Genomic DNA, 22,631 nt, shown 5'->3' with positions numbered 1-22,631 from the left:
AAACCAGGGGCGTTTTGGTGCATGGGAATGACATTCCACCAACTGAGACACCCAGCCAAGGTGCTAGATCATCATTTAAAGAAAATATCTCCTTTCTCTCCCAATCTTTTCCAACTAGTCTTTCCCAACTTTTGTCCTACTGTCCTGCAATTTACTTCCCATGCAGCCTTCATTCTTACATGCCAGGTTTATTCTAGGCAAATATAGAAATATACCATATAAATGTAGAAGTGTATGTCAGAGGATATTCACCACAGCATTGTTTTGCCAGGGGAAATTAGAAACAAACTAAATTACAATCAAAGGGGAAATGGCTAAATGTGTTATATTCATGCTATGGTATTTCTTGAGAAGATTAAAAGGGATGAGGCAGTTCTACTTGTATTAACATGCAAATATTTCTATGCATATCATAGGAATATGCATAGAAAATAAATGTGGAGGATGGTTTGCTGGAAGATAAGACAGCTGGCTGCCACAGTCCTCCAGGTGAGAGATGATGAGAACATAATCTAACTAGTAGCAATAGCAAGCAATGGCAATGGGAAGGAGAATTCACAAAATATTAAGGAAACAATTTACAGGATGCAATAATTAATTAGGCCTGGTGCATAAAAAAGGAGGAAGAATATAAGGTGATTTGCAGGTTTCTCGCTTGGAAAATTATATGGCTAGGTAGAGGCATTTACTTTTCAATAAGTTGAGAAATCCTCGGTGATAGATAAAACTAGGGGCAGAGATGACAGCATTCAAAACTTGTAAAGTGAGAAGAGGAGAGGGCCAAGAGAAAGGAAAGTAGCCTGCAAAGGAAATAGAATTTAAGAAAAACAGCCTGCAAATGAAATTTCTGTGAGGCAGAAGAGGGACCCAGGAAGAAGCTGTGGAGGAAAGTAAGGGGGACACCAAGTTTCAAGGCAGAGAATGGCCAACAGTATTGGAAGCTGCAGAGAGCTCAAGATGAAAAAGAAAGAATACATATAAACTGGCATGAGGGATCTTATTGGGTATTGAGCTGATGAAAATGTTTTAAAATTGATTATGGTTACACACCTCATTAAATTATTGCATTGTACATTTGAAATTTGCTTGAAATGGATGAATTTTATGGTATTTAAGTTATACCTCAATAAAGTTTTTTAAAGAAAAAAGAATCCATTGGGATTTAGCTTGGAGCAAGGGGAACTTTCCAGTCTAACCTTTCTTTTTAATGTTTCTGAAAAGCCCCATGAAGTAAAGTGACAAGAAGCACATGAGATTACTGGTGCCACATCTTGGTCCTCCCTCACTCTCTTGCAATACCAAAAACTACTTTATATGTTTGATTTGTTTTTCATCAAGCAATTAGTATGATCGCTCCTATTCCCTGTCTTCCTTTTATTAATTGCAAAATGGTTAGTGTATTTATTTTATTTATTTATTTATTTAGCTTATATATCCAGAAGTTTAGGTTGCCAGGCTATAAGGTCCCAGTTTTTATCTGTTTTTTGCTGTTAATGATTACATTTTAATGTATTGAAACATAGCTTCTTTATTGTCCCTTCAAAGTCTTTTCACTCTAAAATCTCATCACTTGTTTTCTGTTACCTCTATTATACTTATAGTATATTGCCTTGTTCTTCTTGGCCATTTCCCTTCTTATTTTGACTTGACCAATAATAAGATAGATGTATTTGTCTTGGTTAATGAGTATACTTGATGTGCTCTGTAGACAGGTAAAAACAATATGGAAAACTCATGCCCCTTCTTAGTTATAAGAAACCAGAGCTACCCTTGACCGTACTTAATTAAAGTGTTCATTTTTTACCAATAGCATCTTCTTTTTATTTTGGTTCAATATCTTCTGGCTGGTTTTTATACTTTTCATTAGTAATCTGACCATCTGGCTGCCACCTTTTATAGTAGAATTTCCCTTTTTCCCTTTTATATCTTTAGAACCATGGGGTTTGGCCATTTGGCATCTTTTGACCTTTTCTTACCTCCCTTTGGACTTGTTCTAGTGCTCACAGAGCTATTTGTATGAGGGTCATTCAGCTCTTTCTCCTCAGTTGCCTTCTGCTTGGTTCCTTCCAAGTTATGTCCTAATTGCATTCCCAAAATGAATTTTCTCTATCTGATGAATTTTATTCCCTTGGATCCTGAGTGATACCATTATGAGCAAGATGTCTGTGACCTCCAGGCTGGTGTGGCTTAGTAGCTGAGTGTCGACTTATGAACCAGGAGGTCACGGTTCAATTTCCAGTCAGGGCACATGCCCTGGTTGCAGGCTCCATCCCCAGAGTAGGTTGTGCAGGAGGCAGCCGATCTATGATTCTCTCTCATCTCTCTCTCCCTCTCCCTTCCTCTTTGAAATTAATAAAAAATATTTTTAAGAAGAATAAAAAAGATGCCTATGACCTGTGAATTACTGTTAATCCTTGCTCAGTAGTAGGTAAAAATTCTATGTAAACAATTCCTGACTTGGTTGCTCCACCTTCTATATAGGCAGTGCCCTCACATTACCATATATATATAATTTTATACTACCTGATAACATTCACATGATTTTTTGAGACCTAGCCCCAGTTTAGCAAGCTAGAAAGATTATGTGGTTCTTTCTCCCCACCTTAGGCAGGTCAGTAGTGACTCCCTTTAAATTATGTCTTGGTTGATAACTCCTTGGCAAACTGAAAGCCCTCCTCTCTAAACTAGTTGTGATTCACAAAAGACACTGATCCCTTTCTTTGAGAGAAGATCCAAAGCAGTCCTTTAGATTCCCCTCTAGACAGTGTCTGTGTCAAAAGGTACAAATGCAAAGGTCACTTGAACTCTATCCCTTCACCCTTCATATCTGCTATGAGACCTCTAAAAACTTGAATGAAATTCTAGAATTCAGGGTTGGAAGGGTCATCAGAAGTTATTTACCTTCACCTTTATTCTATGTTTGAATCCCTTCACCAATATCTCTACCAAATGGCTGCCCAAACTGTCATGGACCACCTCTGGAGATAGATCTCACTGCCTAGAGACAGCCTGCATAATTTTCTGGTTGCACTAAGTGTTAGAAAGTTTAAATTTTTTATTTAAGTCTAAATCATTTCCCCCTAGGAGAAAGACAAGGCAATCAAACAGCAATAACTAACATGGCATGGTTATGGGGCAAGAAAAACCTGAAAGAGGGAAAGAGAGAAGGGAAATTGAGCAAAGAGGTTATGAGCAGGTGCAGGAGGTCAGGCAGTGCCATAGAAAGAGGTCCGTGGCACTATTGGAGCCAATAATGGAATCTGGGTTGAGAAGCAGGAATGGTGCTGAAAGGTAAACAATAAGGGAATAAAACAGTAAGGGTGGAAGCTTAAGGAAGGAGATATTATAACCTTTTCTAAAATAAATGAAAGCCAGGTTAGAGGTTTATATCAAAGTGGGAAAGAATAGAAAAGCATTTATAAGATTCAAAATCTATCGGAGGATTCCAACCTTATCCTTTGCCTAAGGATATGGAAAAGAACATTGTGGAGACAGGAGAGAATGTTTAGTAGAGCATTGACTGGACAGAAGAGAATAATTGGACATAGGACATAAGTTTAAAGAGCAATGGAAAGAGAAAATGAAGTGAGTAGAGAAGTAGAAAAGGGGGAGAGATGAAAACACAGAACTTTTAGGTTAGGGAATTGTATTTATTCCTATGCCAGCACATAATTGTATTTTCCTGGCAGTCATCCCACAGACCTCTATTAGGGGAATAGGGTGCTGGTATGTTTTACTGTACTGCCAGGACTGAAGTCTTAATGCTTTGTAGTATTATAGCCAAGCAAAGGACTTCATTAATGAAGCTATATTTTGATGTCACAGCAGCAGGCACTGAAATTTCAATCACCAGCAGCTCCTGCACTTGGGAATGAGTGGAGATGGAAAGGGCAAGGCATGTGGCCCAGAGATAGGTAGATTGTGAAGCAAAGGCAAGGGTCAAAAGTATGGGAACCCAGTCATGAAGGTACGAAGAGAAAAATAAATGGAACGTGCTCACCAGAAAACCTATTTTCTGTCCAGCATGGCACACAGAATGCAAGCATGTGTCAGCTGCTTACATAGTAAGGCATCATGTTCCAGGCAGCAAAAGGGAATAAGAAAATAATCTTTGTAGATTCTATTCACACTGTTGTGAACGAATGCTGTGGGTAATGAGAACTTGCTATTGTCAGAAAGGCTTTGGAATCTAGAGGCAAGGATTTGAGCCATGCCATTTACTTCCAGAGCCTCCTCCATTGCCCTTTCTTTACCTTGTCTTCCTCATAGCTCAGCAGGACTCCTTCTCCTAAGGAAATCATCAGTTAATGAGAATAGACTCCTTGGGAAGTGTTTCCACTAAGAAGGTAGCCCTTCACCTGCACACTCTCAGTAGACTGGGGATATGTGTTTATTCATGTAGCCATTGATTGATTCATTCATTCATTCATTCATTCATTCAACAAACATGTTTTTAAATGTTTGTGCTAGCCAAGTATTGTACTGTGTTTGAGCTAGAGAGGAATAAGACTCATTTCTTACTTTGATGAGGCTCATGGTTGAGTTGAGGAGAGGAAAATTGCAATGACTAACTCAACTTAAATTAGTGGTGTAATACAAGTACAATCCAATAAATAGAGAATGAAGTGATTAATTTGGGTGAAGGAGACGGGAAGGCTTCCTGGAAGAGGTATCATGTAAGATGAAGAGAGAGAGAGAGAGAGAGAGAGAGAGAGAGAGAGAGAGAGAGAGAGAGAGAGAGAGAGAATACAAGGCTGAAGGAACAGCATGAAGAAAAATATGGGAACTTCAAAATACTTACCATTTTCAGCAAATGATAAATGGGATAGTGTGAGTACAGTATATGGTACTTGGGAAAATATATAGGCAGTTGAAACTGGAAAGGAAGACAAGATGAGATGCAGAAGCTCATGAATGCCATATTAAGGAATGAGGGCTTTATCCCACATACAGTAGAGAGCCATCAGAAGATTTTGAGGAAGAGAGACATGTGATTTAGGAAGAGTGTTGTCTTGTTCCTGCTGTCACACAATAGAACATTCTTCTTCCTGAACAGCAGTGGGCCATTGAGAAGCAGTGAGTATTTTATCTATGGGGTATTGAGGACGGTGGTGCAGTGGAAAAGGAGAGAGGCTGAAGGAAAGAGGAGATGATGCCTGTGTGAATGTGAGAATGGGGAATTACTGATAGTCTAGATCTGAAGATGGGGAGGTAGGAGTTTGGAGCCAGGATGACAATGTGTTCTTCCAAGTAAACTGAGGGGAAAATAGTCTCAATTCCTCCAAATGCTGTTGATGCTGAGGGAGGCTTTTCATCTATCATTCATGAGGATACCTGCCTGCTATTGATTTCTGGCCTGCAATGTTTTCACACCCAGACTGAGTATTTTTCAGAATGTAAGCCATTTTAACCTATTAACTATTATAATAGTAATTTTCCTTGCTTTGGGGCATTACCAGGACATTGTAAGCATTTTAGGTCTCAGATACACTTTTTGTAAGATTTACTAAGGCTGATTAAAAATTGAAGATTACCAGACTTTGGGTTTTCTCATTCAAGTATATCTAAAGCCCTACCCCAAATTCTATCAAATAATTTTTCATTGAGCATCTTGGAGCTAGGCCTCCAAGGGACTATAAGGCCACTCCCTCACTGTCCTGATCACTCAAAAGCAATTGGATTTGGCTACAACAAGTGGCAGTTTGTGTTTTCCCTCTGCATCCTCAAATCCCAGTGATGTATACATACCTCTGTACTGCATCATGCCTGAAATTTATATTATAAACAGAGCTTGGTGAATCTAAACTACTAACTTTCTGTTAAAAGTAATGAGGACAGAGTGTATTCTTTGATCAATTTTTTAAAATATTTTTAATATATTTTTTATTGATTAAGATATTACATATGTGTCCTTGTCCCCACGTTACCCTCTACCCCCCCCTCATGCCCTCACCCCCCCTCGTTGTCCGTGTCCATTGGTTAGGCCTATATGCTTGCATATAAGTCCTTTGGTTGATCTTTCCCCCTTACCCCCACCCTCCCCTACCTTCCCTCCAAGGCCCGACAGTCCAATCAATGCCTCTCCATCTCTGGATCAGTCCTTGTTCATCAGTTTATGTTGTTCATTATATTCCACAAATGAGTGAGATCATGTGGTATTTATCCGCTCTCCAGTTCCATCCATGCTGTGGCAAATGGTAAGAGTTCATTTTTCTTCTTCCTCTTCTTAAAGAATACCTTTCAGCATGTCATATAATGCTGGTTTGGTGGTGATGAACTCCTTTAGCTTTTTCTTATCCGTGAAGCTCTTTATCTGACCTTCCATTCTGAATGATAGCTTTGCTGGATAAAGTAATCTTGGTTGCAGGTTCTTGCTATTCATCACTTTGAATATTTCTTGCCACTCTCTTCTGGCCTGCATGGTTTCTGTTGAGAAATCAGCTGACAGTCGTATGGGTACTCCCTTGTAGGTAACTGAGTTTCTTTCTCTTGCTGCTTTTAAGATTCTCTCTGTCTTTTGCTCTTGGCATTTTAATTATGATGTGTCTTGGTGTGGTCCTCTTTGGATTCCTTTTGTTTGGGGTTCTCTGTGCTTCCTGGACTTGTAAGTCTATTTCTTTGACCAGGTAGGGGAAGTTTTCTGTCATTATTTCTTCAAATAGGTTTTCAATATCTTGCTCTCTCTCATCTTCTGGCACCCCTATAATTCTGATGTTGGTACGTTTGAAGCTGTCCCAGAGGCTCCTTACACTATCTTCATATTTTTGGAATCTCTTTTCTTTTTTCTTTTTGGGTTGGGTATTTTTTGTTTCTTTGTATTTCAAATCTTTGACTTGATTCTTGGGATCCTCTTGTCTGCTGTTGGATCTCTGTAAATTATTCTTTATTTCAGTCCGTGTATGCTTAATTTCTAGTTGGTCCTTTTTCATGTCCTCCAGGATCTCACTATACTTATTGAGGGACTCACTAAATTTATTGGCGGTTTCCATAAAATTCTTCAAAAACCTTATAAACGTGGCCTTGAACTCTATATCCAGTCATTTGCTTTCCTCCATTTCTGCCGTTTGTGACCTGTTTCTTTGTCTCCACATTTTGGCTGCTTCCCTGTGTTGATAGAGTGGCTTTGTGTGCTAGGTGTCCTGTAGGGCCCAGTGTCTCAGCCTCCCCAGTTACCTGAGGTGGACACTCTTGGTGCACCCCCTTGTGGGCTTTGTGCACAGTCTTGTTGTAGTTATGCCTTGGTTGTTGTAGGATCACTGGGAGGAATTGACCTCCAGGCCAATTGGCAGTGAGAATCAGCTGTGTCTGCAGTGGGAGAACTTCTGTGCTGGAGACACCCTTCTGGGGCAAGACTTGCTTCAGTGGGGTTTTGGTGCTCACTAAGTCTGCACCCTGAGTGTGTCCCTTATGGATCTGAGGAGTTGTGATCTGGATGGTCCCCCTCTGACCATCAGTGGCTCTTGGATCTAAGGAGGTGCTAATTTAGCTTCTGCCTGAGGTTACACAGCAGGAGCTACGAAGAGAACTGCAGATTCCCCTTCCTTTTTTGGAGTTTGGAGGTGCCCTGATGAGGCTCAGCTGTGAAACAATGCAAGCCGCTGTGGGGCCTTGGGCCTTCTCTTGGAAGTTCTGTGTCTGTCTGGCCCGGCTGCAGTCAGGTAATTATCAGGTTGCAAAGGGCCGGGGCATTCATATGCAAAAGCCTCTGCCGCAGTCTGGGTGGGGTGGGGTCTCAAGGAATCAAAGGGCGGAGCAAGCAGCTATGGCGGATCCTTAGCCCTGCCCTAAGGAGTCACGCATCTCAGTGTCTCAGTGTCCTGGTAACGGCTGCAAGCACCTCTGAGGGAAAGCCACCCTCAAGTTCACCCGCTGCCAGACAGTCCAGTTTCTCCCCGTATGAGTCCTGGGTCCCCAGAGACTTCCCGGAACCGGAGTTCAGATCCGTCAGGAGCTTGTGACTCCCTCCGGATTCAAAAAGACAGCCGCGTCCTCAGGTGCCAGCCCCTTTCCGCGCGCGCGAGCCCCCGTACCTCTGCACTTTACTTCCGCAGCTCCTCTGGCTCTCAGTGTGCTTTTCTTTCCTTCTAGTTGTAGAATTTCCACTCAGCCAGCCTTCCTGTAGTTCTGGATGATGTCCGTTTTGTGTTCCTAGAAGATTTTTCAATTGTTGTGGGAGGCAGCAATTTCCTGGTGTTTATCTATGCCGCCATCTTAGTTTCTCCTAAAATATTTTTATTGATTTTTTACAGAGAGTAAGGAGAGGGATAGAGAGCTAGGAACATTGTTGAGAGAGAAACATCGATCAGCTGCCTCCTGCACACTCCCTCCTGGGGAGTACCTGCCCTTGACCAGAATCGAACCTGGGACCCTCCAGTCCGCAGGCTGATGCTCTATCCACAGAGCCAAACCAGTTAGGCTTGATCAATTTTTTAACGTGGTTTCAGCTTCACATCATTTTTGTGAATCACAAAAGTAAGTGTAAGTTTCCAGAGGTTGTATAAAATTTCCTTAAAATACTTAGCTTTGGATAAAAATCCTTCACAAAATTGCCCTTATCCTTCATTCCCAATTGAGGATCTATATCTGCAATTCTAGGGTAGAGCTTAAATGCTTAAGTGTCCAAAAGACCTAACTTAACTTGACTTTAAAAGTAAAGGCTGTTTATGTAGCAAGAATAACAGCAAATAGCATTTCCAAAGCCATCTTGAGTTAGAACTGTGGAGGCACCTTCTAAAAAAGTTTGGTTCTACAGACTAGTTAGGTAACGTGACATTGATAGCAAAGCCACAATATTTCACACACAGTTAAGGTGACAGTGCTTCATTTCACTCACTCTCAAATATCTCTGAAGACTAATCAGTATTCAGTGAATCCAAATCAACTCCTATTCTTTCCTCAAGTCACCCTATTGAAATTTTTCTCAAAAATCTGAAAGTCCTAATTAACCTGAAATATTTTAGGAAGTCTTAAATGAGCTTGAAAATGGTGCATTTCTACTCTATCTTAAGGCCTTGCATGTTTTAGTATAAAGTAGTGTGCTTCCCCCCTAAATCCCTAGGAAGAAGTATGCTATGGCTTCATGTACTCACAACCCACTGTAGTGTAATCTGAAGATATACACAGCCCAGATTGAGAGGCAGAGGCCTATAATAACAGAGGTCATGTCTATACTAATGGGAAAAGCCATTGTATTCTTTCAACATACCATAGTTGCAACTGAGGATGTTTGCAGGCTAAAATTAGCTATAAACAAAGAAGTGAGCATCTCACAGCCCCAACCCTCTTCCAGGAGCAGCCATTGTATTATTCCCAGGATCTATGATCATTTAGTAGGCAAGATTGGCAGCTCACTTGTTTATCATGAAGGTGCATAATGAAATGGGCCCATTCTAAAAGGAATCCCATTAGACCACTTAAAAACCAGAAGCCACAACTGTGCCAGTTCCCTCCTCATCTGATTTCTGAAGAAGAAAACCTAGACTCTCAGAAACCCAAGGGTCATTCACAAAGTCACTTTCTTCTGCTTTCAAGTCCAGGTAGTCATTTCACACCTAAAAGTTCACATAGGAGGGGCCGTTGGTATGTCATGAAGGAGGATTGTGTTGAGGATAAGATAAGGAAAACAAGATCTGTTTGGGATTCATATGTGAATGGCAGAACCCAAGGGCTTCTGTGGGAATGGGCAGCAGAGTGAGCAGTAGTGCAATGAACATAATTTCTCCCGAGATTTCCTCAGTTTCAGCCTCTGGGGTCTGCCAAGTTATGTACTGAAGGTTTCGCATATTCATGTCTTGGGGGCCAACTGTACACAGCAAATGCAAAACACAGGGATAGTAGTATTGCTCTGTTGCTATATTGGGACCAGATTGAAGCCATCTGCTGGTGCAAGCTTGGCGAGAAAGAAACCCCCATGTTTGGCTCAACAGCAGCATTCTCTCCCGTGGCATTTTGATAGCAGCTCTTCTTTCAGACTGCCCTATGAAGTCTGCCTGCTGGTGAGGGTGAGGCCCTTGGAGCAGCGATTTTCAACCTTTTTCATCTCGTGGCACACATAAACTAATTATGAAAATTCTGTGGCACCACCAAAAGCTATATTTTCTGTCAATCTGATTTAAAAAATATGTATAATTTTGATTCATTCATACCAGATGGCTATTTTTGTGTTGGCTGTTGTCATATTTTTATTTGACAATCTAAGAGAAAATAGGTCCATGCCCCTGACTAAATAGTCGGGTACTGCATGTTTAAAAAATTCTTGTGGCACATCAGTGTGCCTCTTGTGGCACACCATTTGAAAATCGCTGCCCTAGAGCAATGCATCTCCCTCCTTAATGCCATGAGCTTTGCGTCCTATTAAATGCTTAAGACCTCATTGGCTTTGTAAGGGCCCAAGCAAAGGGTTATCTCACTGGCTGAGAGATCTTCTTTGGCTGCCTGTGCATGACTGCTTGATGCACCCCAGGTCCAGTCACTTCCCCCTCAAAATCTTTGCGTGTACTGGCCTCAGTGGAAGTTATTAGGCCAGGGTTTAAAGAAAATAATGACAGTCCAGCGCGGACTTATTTATTGCTGGTGTCCCTTATCCAATATTAGAACAACTGAAGAAGAAAGAGGATTCAAAATTTGGTAACTGATGATGACCACCAGGAAAACTCACATTGCAAGAGAAGCAACTGATTGAACCTACTTGTTGATGGAGGCTCTGCTGGGGGCAGCCATCTTGGCTGCTGTGGACAGAGAAATGATTGCAGACTGCAGCAAATTGTGTCCCTCACTGGCCCCTAAGAGCCTCGGAATCAGAGAGAAATAAAACTAGAAGGAAATTTAGAGTCAATCCAGTCCAACACTCTTATTTAGCAGATGGGGTGACTGAGTCCCAGAGGAGTGGGTAATGACTTGCCAATGACACAGTAAGTCTGGTGTAGCCTCCTGAGGAACTCCATCCATCAGGAGACTGAATAATAGTAAAGGGTTCCACACTGAGTACTTTACCCAAAAGAAAAAGCAGAAAAAACTTTCAACATAACTTGCAGACCTTAATGACTGATAATTATGTTAAAGGTTTATCTAATCTGCAACACAGAGGACATCAGGGCTAAATGAGAATCAGAGTTGAATGTGTAATCAGTACAGATTCTTGGGCCTATCCTCTGGGCATAGTTAAACTGATTACAAAGAGAAACAGGTATTTGGACTTAACATGAAAATCTTGCTGACCCAAAAGTTTCTCACTGATAATCAACTGCAAGTCAGAAATATTTTATGTGCATTTTTACAATATGTACCTAATACAACAAAGATATGTTCTGGAAAGTCACTGATGAACATTAAATATGAATTATTTAAAAGAAAATGGTTTGTGGTGACTCCCCTAGTACATCTGGTTTGTAGCAAACTGAGCAAGTTTTGGTTTGGTGTATATTTAGCTTTGTCAGGTTTTTTTTTTTAATTATATTTGCTACTGTCTAATCCCTAGATACTGTTCCCACAGGCTTCTTTTTTCCAAGACAAGATGTCTGACAAGTGTCTCCCACTTAAGGCTGTCCTCCAAACTGTTAGCAATGATTTTTCTAAAAAACACAAACCAGATTATGTGGTTTCATTACTTAAAAAATTCAGTGGCTCTCTATTGCCCACAAAATAAAGTTTTAGCATTCCTAATCTACCATGATTTAGCTGTTAATCGTCCTTCCTGCCTTACCTTTTATCACCCACAACACAGTACAGACATACACACACAGAGACACCTCACAACAATGTATACTCTATGCCGCCTTCCATCATAGAGGCTACTTGTTCCTATTAAGTATTCCCTACAGACAGTTTTTTATATTGTGATTTCGCTCAAACTGAACCCTCTGCCTAAAATGAATAACCATTTCATCATCCCTTCCATAGTTCCAGCCATCCTTCATGGTATTAATTATAGTCCAACTGTTCAAAAAAATCTTCCCAGATCCTTCTATTTGGAATTTTTATATCTCCCTTCTATCCCTGTGGTATTTTGCTTATGCCTTTATCTGTGCCCTTTCTACATTCCGCCAAGTAGACTTGTCTACTAGTCTATTTTCCTTGCTAGAGTGCTGGAGTGTGGGATTCCTGAAGGCAAATACTAAATCTTTTTCCAACCTTCAGGCTTAGTGCTTGGGACATAGTAGGCTACCTTTAAGCTTGTTGAATTAAATTAGGTTGTATTTCCCCTGTTCAAGAGTGTCCATATTTATCTTTGACCAAAACTCGTATTTCCTCTATCTCCCATAATGCTTCCTCTGCTAAACTGCCCCCTTCGTCTCTAATTCCATGATGGTGGCCTAGGCCCAGAGTGTGTCTTTGCTGGAATTCCCATCAATATAAGCCCTAGGAACTTGGCTATCGGATTGGGTGAATATATTTGCTGCTTCTAAATGGGGGGCCTCAGGAAACATGTAGCCACAGCTTAGGAAACACAGCAATGCATCATTCTGAATAGTTCTTGGGGCCCTTTGCAGGTAGAAGACTTGACCCAACTTTGTACCTGGGGCATCTAATGGCCCTGGCCATAATTGCTGATTTCTTCAGGGAAATAGAACTGATATGATAATTCCCATTTTGACTTCTCAAACCCAGAGCTCTTCTCAGTATTTCACAAAGCTTAATAAGACTACTTAATCAAGTTTGTGATCAGTTTTATGTGGAAACACTGACTTTTCTCTTGCTTTTTATTTCATTGTGTGTGTGTGTGTGTGTGTGTCAGTGCTACTTTATTCCTTATACAACAGAATATTTTAATAAATATAGAGCAAGAGAATTATCTTTAAATATTGTTTACAGAAAGGAATTTGACATTGGTTCGAAATAATTACTGGGCTGCCTCATCCAATGCACCTTCCCTTTGCCACTGAACTGTTGGAATATCCTACTGGGTGTTTCATCCAGTGTTTCTTCCATTCCTTGGCTTCTTGGTAAAGTCCAATGCCACAGCCCCCAAATCATGCTGTAGAAATCTTTTTACCCTTCCATTGGCCAGCTTGGCAGCCAGACTCATTTGAAGGTACAGAGGAGGAAACCCAGTTTTAACTGGATGTGTTGGCTCCTGAGTTCTGGTAGTATGTATTTCACTAATCAAGAATTTTTTTCAAGAAGGAGTCTGTTAATGCTTAATCAGTGTAATCTCTTTAGTATACATTTTTTCCAAGAGATGGTATAGCTTCATATGAGGTTCAGAGTAAGACTTGCATTCAAATAGGACCTCTGTGATTTATCCACTGTGTCAATATGGGCAAATAAACTGACCTGAGTTTGACCTTTCTCATCTTTAAAAAATGGGATTTATAATACTTACCTCATGACATTGTTGAGAAGGTTTAATTAAATGAGATAACATAAATAGCTTAGTAGAGTGCCTGGCACACAATGAGGACTCAATAGTTGGTAATCATGTTTATCATTTCAAAACATAGGGTCCAAGAGATAGAAATAACGAAGTCTTTGGTGGCAAAAAGGATTAGAAACTACTGGAATCAAGATAACTGCTGGGTTTACCTTAACTGCTATGATACTATTATTTAGTGCTTGCAGATTATTTGAAGAGCAAGATAAGTAGTATAAGCGCTTAGTGGCAACATTAATTGATGTTGTTTCATCTTAATATTGGGAAAGGGGAATATCCAGAAAAGGAATTTGAAAGTGATTCTGAAAGTGCTCTCATTCGGGTAAATCCTAAAAAATACTCCATTTAAGGTGAGAAGTTGCTGTGAGACCCAAGGTTGCCTTTCAACAGATATAACCATATGTGTTCTCAATTTTGATGAAATCTGATCATGACTTAAGCCTGTGTTATCCTTGCCGAGTGACAGCTGACCTCAGCCTTTTCTATGTGCTCTGCATAGTTCACCTTTCAGAGAAAGAGGTCTGATTTCCAAGTAAAGTGTTGCTCTTTGTTCTTTTCCTCTTTTTATTTTCTTTGTATGTATTTATTTTAGGGAGAGAGAGAATCCAGATTACAGTCTGTTGAGTTGCTTTTCCCTGGGTAAGAGGGTTTTCTGGAAATTTTTATTTTCATTATTATTGGCGCTCAAGAAGAAAAACTTTCTCAGCTTAAGAGGAGCAAAATATAGTCAAATTCATGCATATTAAAAGTTATGAAATCATTTCTTTATACAGCCATGAAAAATAATTATGATTAATAACACAATAACATATTTGTATTGAATAACATAGTTAAATGATTCAATAATATTTTTAAATTAATAGGAAAAATGTCAATACCCATTAGGTAAAAAGGCAAAAAAAATATGAACTGTTATGTATTGAGAAATATAATTAGTAAACTAAAATAGAAAATGCTGTTCAGTACGAGTAATTCAAGTACATGCAAATAAAAGAAACACTGAGATATGGTATACTGACTACAATATACTTTTTCAATTGAGGCACAGTAAATTTGGTTCCCACATCATTGCTGGCATTATAAACTGCAATAATCCTTTTGGAAAATAGTATTGCTGTCTATGTAATCTCCCCCCCACCCCCAGTTTTGATCACCTTCACCTTGCTGCCTGCTCTAACCAATGTCAGCCTCAGAGCCACCCTGATTCTGGGCCCTACTCTAAAGTCATCCTAGACCAGCTGAGTCTTCATACTTTGCTTCCTGTGACTTACTGTTTCATCCCCTGTAAGAGGAGCTCTTCCTTCCTTTTCCTTCCTTCCCGCTATAAATGCCAGTCATTTCCTCTGTGCCTGTTGCTATGCATCTCAGTGTCCCCAAGGACTCTTTCCAGGTCTGTTGGCCACAGGACAGGTGGCTGGTGAAGTTGCTCACATCACATCACTTTCACAAGCTATTGAAATAGAAACATTAGTGACTGAGTCTAGAAAAGCCTAAGGAGTAGATTTGAGCTTTAAATCTGGGAAAGCAAATCTGAAAGAACCTGAGCCCTGAGCCAGGGCTAGACATCTTGAATTTTCTAACAAACCACTATCTACTTAGATTTGCCTTCTGAGAGACTTTCTCATTAGGGCAACCCCAATATGCCAACCTATTTTTCAGAATCATGAACATATCATAAACGGTAGGCAGTTAGAGAGGAAGCTTCTTACCCATTAACATTTCCTTAGTCTTAATTTGCTTACTAGCAGTTTAAATCTTATGTATTAGATCAATTTAATTTTTTCTGGGGCTTTTTTAGAGGGGATGAAAAGACCATATATATAAGAAGAAATGTTTGGGAAAAATAAAACACCTTTCAATGACAAACTACCCTATCCTTAACTGTAAAGCAAGATTCCCAGGAGGGGATCTGTATGGGGTGTAGGACCCAGGAAAGCTGCACTGAGAGTCCACAATATCCCCTCCCCCATTAACACATACACACAAGGAGACACATGTAGTCACTCACACTGTACCTTAGATTTTGATACCAGTGAGATCTGGTGAAAATGACTTTCAAGTAGAGCTTTGCTAGGGAGGAGATGTTGCAAAGGCCCAATGTGCATCACAGGGTATGGATACAGCCACAGTCGAGAGGGAAATAGCCAAGTTGCTCCCTGTTGGTATGACCTCTGGAAGGAGCACCTCTAGCTATCTCACTCCTCTACCTCCCCCCACACACACACTTTCCCATCCCCTGGCAGCTTTCCTTCCCAGCAGTCCAGACAAGTGTTTGAGCCATGAATAGTGTACACCTGATAATGTTGGTAATCCTGTATTTAAAATTCTTCTTTAATTTTGCAGAACTGGCTTATGATCTGGATGTGGACGATACTCCTGGAACCAAGCAACATGTGAATCAGAACGACAATGAGATAGTCATCTCTCGCAACTGTGGGAATGGCCATTCCCCCCTGAAGGTTCTAGCCAGCCTGGCGGTCTATGTGGTGTGCTTTTTCTTCCTGGTGCACTGAATTCCTAGTGCACAGCACCTGTGCTGTCCTTCAGCACCCTGTGGTCTTCCTCTATAAAAGGAACCACCTTCTTATTTTTTTTCTATTTTTTTTAATCTCATATGCCTCCTCTAGCCATTAAGTAGAAAACTAACCATGTGTTATGTTTTTGAAATGAAATGGTATCTTTATGAGGCAGATAAATTTTAGTGGTAGTTTAGATTGTCCTTTTGTAAAGAAAAAAAAAACCAAGTCGTGCCAAATTATTTTCTTATGTTTGGCTGCTAGAACATGGTTACCATGTCTATCTCTCTTTCTCTCTTTCCCTTTGCATGGATTTCTTTGAACAAAAAAAAATAAATAAACGCTCAAATAAAAATGCATTGGGTCTTTTTTTGTAAGCTCTCATATATGGTGACTATGTATTGCTTTTCCTCCTTCTCACCTAGCTTTATATTCAGCATAAGAAAATCTCATTAGGTGCCAACAGGGACCTTGAAACCTACCTCCCTAGTGTGTGTATCAATCCTGGTCCCAAACCCCAGTGAAAGCCACTTCTTCCCAACACACACCCAATCCATAATCTCCATTTAGAAACATTGGGTTAGAGTGTCTTGTCTATGAAACTAATGGTATCTCAAAAAGTTCCACTGTCTCTTTACAAATTTCACTTTTCTGCAAATGCTTTGCCCAAATGGAAATCTTCTGTTGGGTCGTGTACAGTTGCATGAATGATATTCCTTCATCTTCAAAACCAAAGAGATAGATCCAAACAGTGCAAACAAATCATTACCCAAGCTTGTTCTCTGTCACACTTCTCCTGAGGCTGCTACATGGCAGAGCCAGCAGTTGCCCTGGGTTAGGTTGCAAAGGTTGTCACCAGCAAACCCATGATTTCTAGGAAACAATGCTCACTCTTGGCTCTAGGTGAGCTTCTTCAACATTTGTTTATTCAACAACTAGGTTTTCATACCAGATGCTGGAAACATTAGAAGAAAAAAAAACAGATTTGATCCTTGCTTTCACAGAGCTGAAGGTCTGGCACCCATACAAATTCCACATCAGCTTTTTGTCAATTGTAAGCCCAGTATAATTACTTAAATTTTCTTTTACACATATAATATTACAAACAACAATGACACTATGCTGATATTTGGACATTCTGCTGTCAGAGAACCGCTGGAATAACCAACTTGCCATTGTTTATAAAGCCTAGCATATTGTCCATTTGCCAGGTCAGGTCAATAAAAACATTGTTGAGTTTTTCCTGGTAGTTAGCAAACTAAGATCCATTTTTAAAACTGTATCTTTATTATTGAAAGTATTACAGATATCCCCCTATTTTCACAGATGACCCTGTCCATCCCACTCCCATCCCCCAGGCCTTCACCACACTATTGTCTGTGTCCATGGGTTATGCATATAAATTCTTTGGTTTATCTAATACAGTAGGAACTCAACTCCCACGTGAGGGATAAGAGAAACTGAATAAGTATGAGGAAGAGAGGGTGAGACAGAGTAAAGAAGTTTGAGCAAAGGTCAAGGACAGGAATGGGAAGTACTCTTTGATTCTAGGAGGTGGTCCCAGCCAGGATCTCTGATTTCTGTCCAATGGCAGGAGGTCACCATGCGGGAAGCAGGAGGTATAATTTCTCACAACTTATCATTCCCCCCTCCTGCTGTCACCAACATACTTCTGTCAGGGTCTCCTGCAGAGCACAGGTTTCCAATATCCATTTTCATCCTTTGCAGAAATTTTCACAAACACAAAATGGAAATATTTATTTTAGTATTTCCTTCAGTTGGTTTTGTTGAAATTAAAACTACAATTAGTTTTACTTGTTAATATGGTTACAATGATTTGTAGCAGTTGGTAAGACTTGAAAGGGAATTCTTTTTATTTTTTTAAAACATAATCATTTCTATATTTAACTGGGATTTATAAGAATCTTTGTTCTTTGATTCATGAAATCTAAATACCGGAAAGGTTTGCTCCTTGATATTTTATCGTATGATATTATAACACTACCAGACCAGAAGAAGGATCTAAAGCCTAGTTATCACTTCATAACTGTCCCTGTCATTCTAGAGGAAAGTTTTTTGGTTTTTTAAATATGTTTTTATTGATTTTTTTTTTTAGAAAGAGAAATGGAGGAGAGACAGAAATATCCACCATCTGCCTCCTGCACACCCCCTACTGGGGATCGAGCCAGCAACCCAGGTATGTGACTTGACCAGAAATCAAACCTGGAACTGGTGACCTCTTGGTGCCTGGGACAACGCTCAAACACCAGCCAGGGCAGGAAGGTTTTTATTTTATTTGGCAAAAAAAATAATATGTGGCTCTGAGACCAGGTTTTACAACTGCAAACAGGAGAGGACTGTTTTAAAGTCCATTTTAAAGGAGATTGCCAGCTTTTACACACACTTCTTATTCACTTTCTATCTTCAGACCTCAGTTTCCCTCTTCTAAAATGGAGAGTGTTTAGTGTCATTGTTGCTCTGATTTTGTGGCACCATTGATTCTGAAAGGAAGTAAGTGCTAGTCCCTTTGCCCAGCACTGGTGTCATAAGGGCACTGTTCCCATATGTCTCGCAGGACTTTTCTAGCACAAGATCATATTTTATATACTTCAGTTCCCAGAACATGAACCAAGCCAGCCAGTGTTTTTCCTATCTTGGTACACTGTCTGCCAGCTCTGGTCCATTCAGACTGAGTGATGAGGGGCAGAAGACAACTTCTCTGTAATATCTATGACCTGCTGTCTTCAGCTAAATAGTTGGGATTAAAATGGATAACCATACACATTTAAAAAAAACATGGAAAATTCATCATCTCTTATTGACATTTACTTTACTCAATAGCCTGTATCTTTTAGCTTTTTATCCATGTTTTTCCCTATTCCTCTATGTTTTATGCCTCTAGTTTCACTGCTAGTTGGTGGCTTTTCATCTTTGAAGTGTTTATTCTGCTCTTTGATTTAAACTTCCTACACATAAATAAGTTCCAATAGGCTTGGCAGCTGGGAAGTTGCCCAACCTTGTTGGAAGTTTCCAGGCTTCTTTCTCACTAGATACACATGTGAACCTCCAACAGCTCAACTCTGGTACTTGAACAAGGTTAAATCACAGAATAACACACCAAATCCCTAGACTGCAAAGGTCATCCCACAATCTTTGATTACCAGCTAAGGAGCGGTCACATTAGGTCACAATACAGCCTATGTTGTTGCTGGACTCCTCCAATTTTTGTCAAATGTGTTTTTTCAAAATATATATATACAGGCAATAAAAATTTTAACAATACATCATCATAAAGTTTTTAAAATGATATTTACTGCCTGACTAATGTGACTCAGTGGTTGAGTGTCGACCCATGAACCAGGAGGTCACTGCTCAATTTCTGGTCAGGGCACATGCCTGGGTTGCAAGCTCAGTCTCCAGTTGGTGGTGTGCAGGAGGTGGCCAATCAATGGTTCTCATCATTGATTTCTATCTCTCCCTATCCCTTCCTTACTGTGAAACCAATAAAAAACATATTAAAATGATATTTACTCAATAATTCCATTCCGTATAATAGATATTTACTATTAAATATTCCATAATAGATATTTACTATTAAAGTTTTTATTTACATCCTTCCAAACAGCTATCCTGTTCTAAACAGCTCCTTTAGCCCCTTAAGCCCTGCTCCAGTGGGCCAATTGTCCCACAGAGCCCAAGACCTCTACCAGAGCAGTCCTAGAATGGAGATACTTGTTTAGAATCCACATTACCCTCTTCATGAATGATGAGCTTCTGGCCAATTGAAATACCACCCCTACACACACACACACACACACACACACACACACACACACACACCGATGTTTTTGCAAGAATGTTTGCCAAGTCAGATCTCTTCCATCCCATACTTGTATAATTGTTTTTTCAAAACTAAATTCCAAGGACTTTTGATTTTACTTGTCTATGTTTTGGGCCAGGCACTATATAATGTGTGTGTGTCTGTGTGTGTGACAGAGAGCAGAGGCAGGGCGATGTACTAGGATGGAAATATTTTTCTTGCCAAGGCCACAACATTTTTAAAAGTCCTCTTTTGGAATTGCTGTTGAACCAGTATATGTACCATATAAGAAAATCAGCCTCATTTATTTATAGTCACACCTTGTTTGGAAACAAAATAATGTTCTTCAGCTTGATCACCCACATCATTCACTAGATTTGCTGCCAAGTAGCTTTAAGCTGCTTCTAAAAATCAAATGTGCCTTCAAGAAATAAAGACCTTCCTGAGAAGAATCCAAAGAATGTGCTATTGGCTATGGAGGGTTCTTTTCCCAAACAAAAATTCTAGAAAATGTAAGGAAACTGTACCTTTTGGAAGGACACAACACTATTTTACGTAGATATAGAAGGTCTGCCAGGTTTGCCAAGGAACCAAAAAAAAATAAGCTCAATGCTTCCTATTCACTGTTACATTTTTAAAAATAAATGCACTGACTTTGAAAGATTCACTTTAAAAATAGAGCACAGGGCTGGCATGCAGTTGGTGTTTAATAAATGTTTAATGAAACCAGGATTCATTAAACAAGTATTTATTGAGCAATGCTTTGTGCCAGACCCTGTGTCATGAACTAGAGATACAGCATATGAGACAGACATAGTCCCTGCTCTCATGGGGTTTCACATCTATTGAGGGAAAGAAACTATAAATTACAATATAATATAAACACTATAAGAGGAGTGTACATGGGATGCATAGGAGAGCAGAATGGGGGACATATTACAAACAATGGGTCAGGATATAACCCTTGAAGAAAGTGTAGAAGAAAGGATAGGATTGTCCCATTTTAAAAGAAAGTATAGAAATTATCCAGGTTACAAAGGGGAGAAAGTGTCTTAGGCAGAACAGTATGATACAGGTCCATAGTGGACCATGCACAAGACTGTTAATTGTTGTGTTACTTGCCATCATGGGCATTGCAGGACACTCGGGTGCCTATCCATGCAAGAGAGAAAAGGTACAATGTGGAGGTCCACAGAGAACTGTGTAGTGGCCAGAAACAATGAACTATATGTACACCCAATAGTATGGATATATCTTAAAATCATAGGATGGGTAAAAATGGCAAGAAAACAGATAGGCTACATAGCATCTCACCATAATAATAAATTAAGATATATTCACAGAAGACTCTACTCATTTTATAAAAATACATGCACACTAAAAGATAGACATTGACCACATTAGAATGGTTACCTTTGCACAGAGGGGAATGGGAGTGGACTTTGGAGGTAAAAAGGAGTAAATGAATGAGTCAAACAATGCAAAAGAGGAATCTTGTCTGGACTAACTCTGATAATATACCATGAACTAGCAGTAACTTTAAGTCACTCCTTTGCACCTGAGGTCACAAACAAACCCAAAACTCACAGAAAGAAAGGAAGGAGGGAAAGAGAGAAGAAAGAGGAAAGAATAGGATTTCAGTAGAAATATTTTCTCTCCAGTCCCTCGCATATCTTAGGTCAGTGATGGTGAACCTATGACACGCGTGTCAGAGGTGACACGTGAACTCATTTTTTTTGGTTGATTTTTCTTTGTTAAATGGCATTTAAATATATAAAATAAATATCAAAAATATAAGTCTTCGCCCAAACCGGTTTGGCTCAGTGGATAGAGCGTCGGCCTGCGGACTGAAAGGTCCCAGGTTCGATTCCGGTCAAGGGCATGTACCTGGGTTGCGGGCACATCCCCAGTAGGAGATGTGTAGGAGGCGACTGATCGATGTTTCTCTCCCATCGATGTTTCTAACTCTCTATATCTCTCCCTTCCTCTCTGTAAAAAATCAATAAAATATATTTAAAATATATATATATATATAAGTCTTTGTTTTACTGTGGTTGCAAATACCAAAAAATTTCTATATGTGACACAGCACAAGAGTTAAGTTAGGGTTTTTCAAAATGCTGACATGCCGAGCTCAAAAGGTTCGCCATCACTGTCTTAGATGCTCAATAAATATCTATGGAAACAATGAACAAATGAACAGTTAAAGAGTTGTACCTCAGGCCACTTGAAACTATTGGCTAAACAAATACACCTTCAATTACATGACATATCTGCCACCCAATTATACATCAACTTAAACATTTTGGAGGTGACTCTGAAGTGACCCATCACTTAACTGCAGCTTCAGTTTGAGACAACATATTTAAGAGCACTTTTGGGCAGATTATAATTACAGTTTTTTTTAGATGAAAATCCAGTTTTCAATATCATTAGACAATGGATTTGTTATATTTATTCTGCTTGGTTGGAATCTCGAACACATAGGGATTATCAACTCCAGTCCTCACATTTTACAGATGTAGAAATTGAGGCCTGGAGAAGTTAAGACACTTGCAGAAGGTCACACAGCAAGGTAAGTGAAAAGTCAGGACTGACTCAATCAGAGCCTTTTCCAACACATGATATATACCTTGTCACCCTGTAAAAGCAGAATGAATAAATGGTTACAGTGGTTAGCCAGAGTCAAGACTGTTTCCTGAAATCTGTACCCATACAAACAGAGTTAGTTATACTGATCTTCATTTTGATCCTCATGGCAGTTTTAAAAAAAATCCCTTATCTAACAAAACACATTGCCTTTCCAAATTAATGTGTTCAAGCCAGGACCTGCTTTGAGATGTTTAATGTTGCCCTTACAAATTGGAACCTGGGGTGCGGGAATTCCATCATCCTCATGAAGACTCCTTGTCACAACAGAGGCATT

At 39.8% G+C, this 22,631-nt stretch overlaps 1 protein-coding gene across 1 annotated transcript in view; it reads left to right on the top strand.

Moving 5' to 3' along the window:
- GPC3 (glypican 3) overlaps window positions 1–16,259 on the top strand; it is a 407,972-nt gene extending 391,713 nt beyond the window's left edge. Inside the window, exon 8 of the mRNA XM_081081149.1 lies at window positions 15,713–16,259. Within this exon, the coding sequence (XP_080937275.1) occupies window positions 15,713–15,882 (170 nt within the window). The 3' untranslated portion in view covers window positions 15,883–16,259. The remainder of the gene's footprint in view (window positions 1–15,712) is intronic.
- Window positions 16,260–22,631: the final 6,372 nt, after the last annotated feature.

Source organism: Myotis nattereri (assembly GCF_964212035.1).
Source record: "Myotis nattereri genome assembly, chromosome: X".
Taxonomy (NCBI): Eukaryota; Metazoa; Chordata; class Mammalia; order Chiroptera; family Vespertilionidae; genus Myotis; species Myotis nattereri.
The sequence above is the reverse complement of the archived record's forward strand: the minus strand, read 5'-3'. Positions and strand labels throughout refer to the sequence as shown.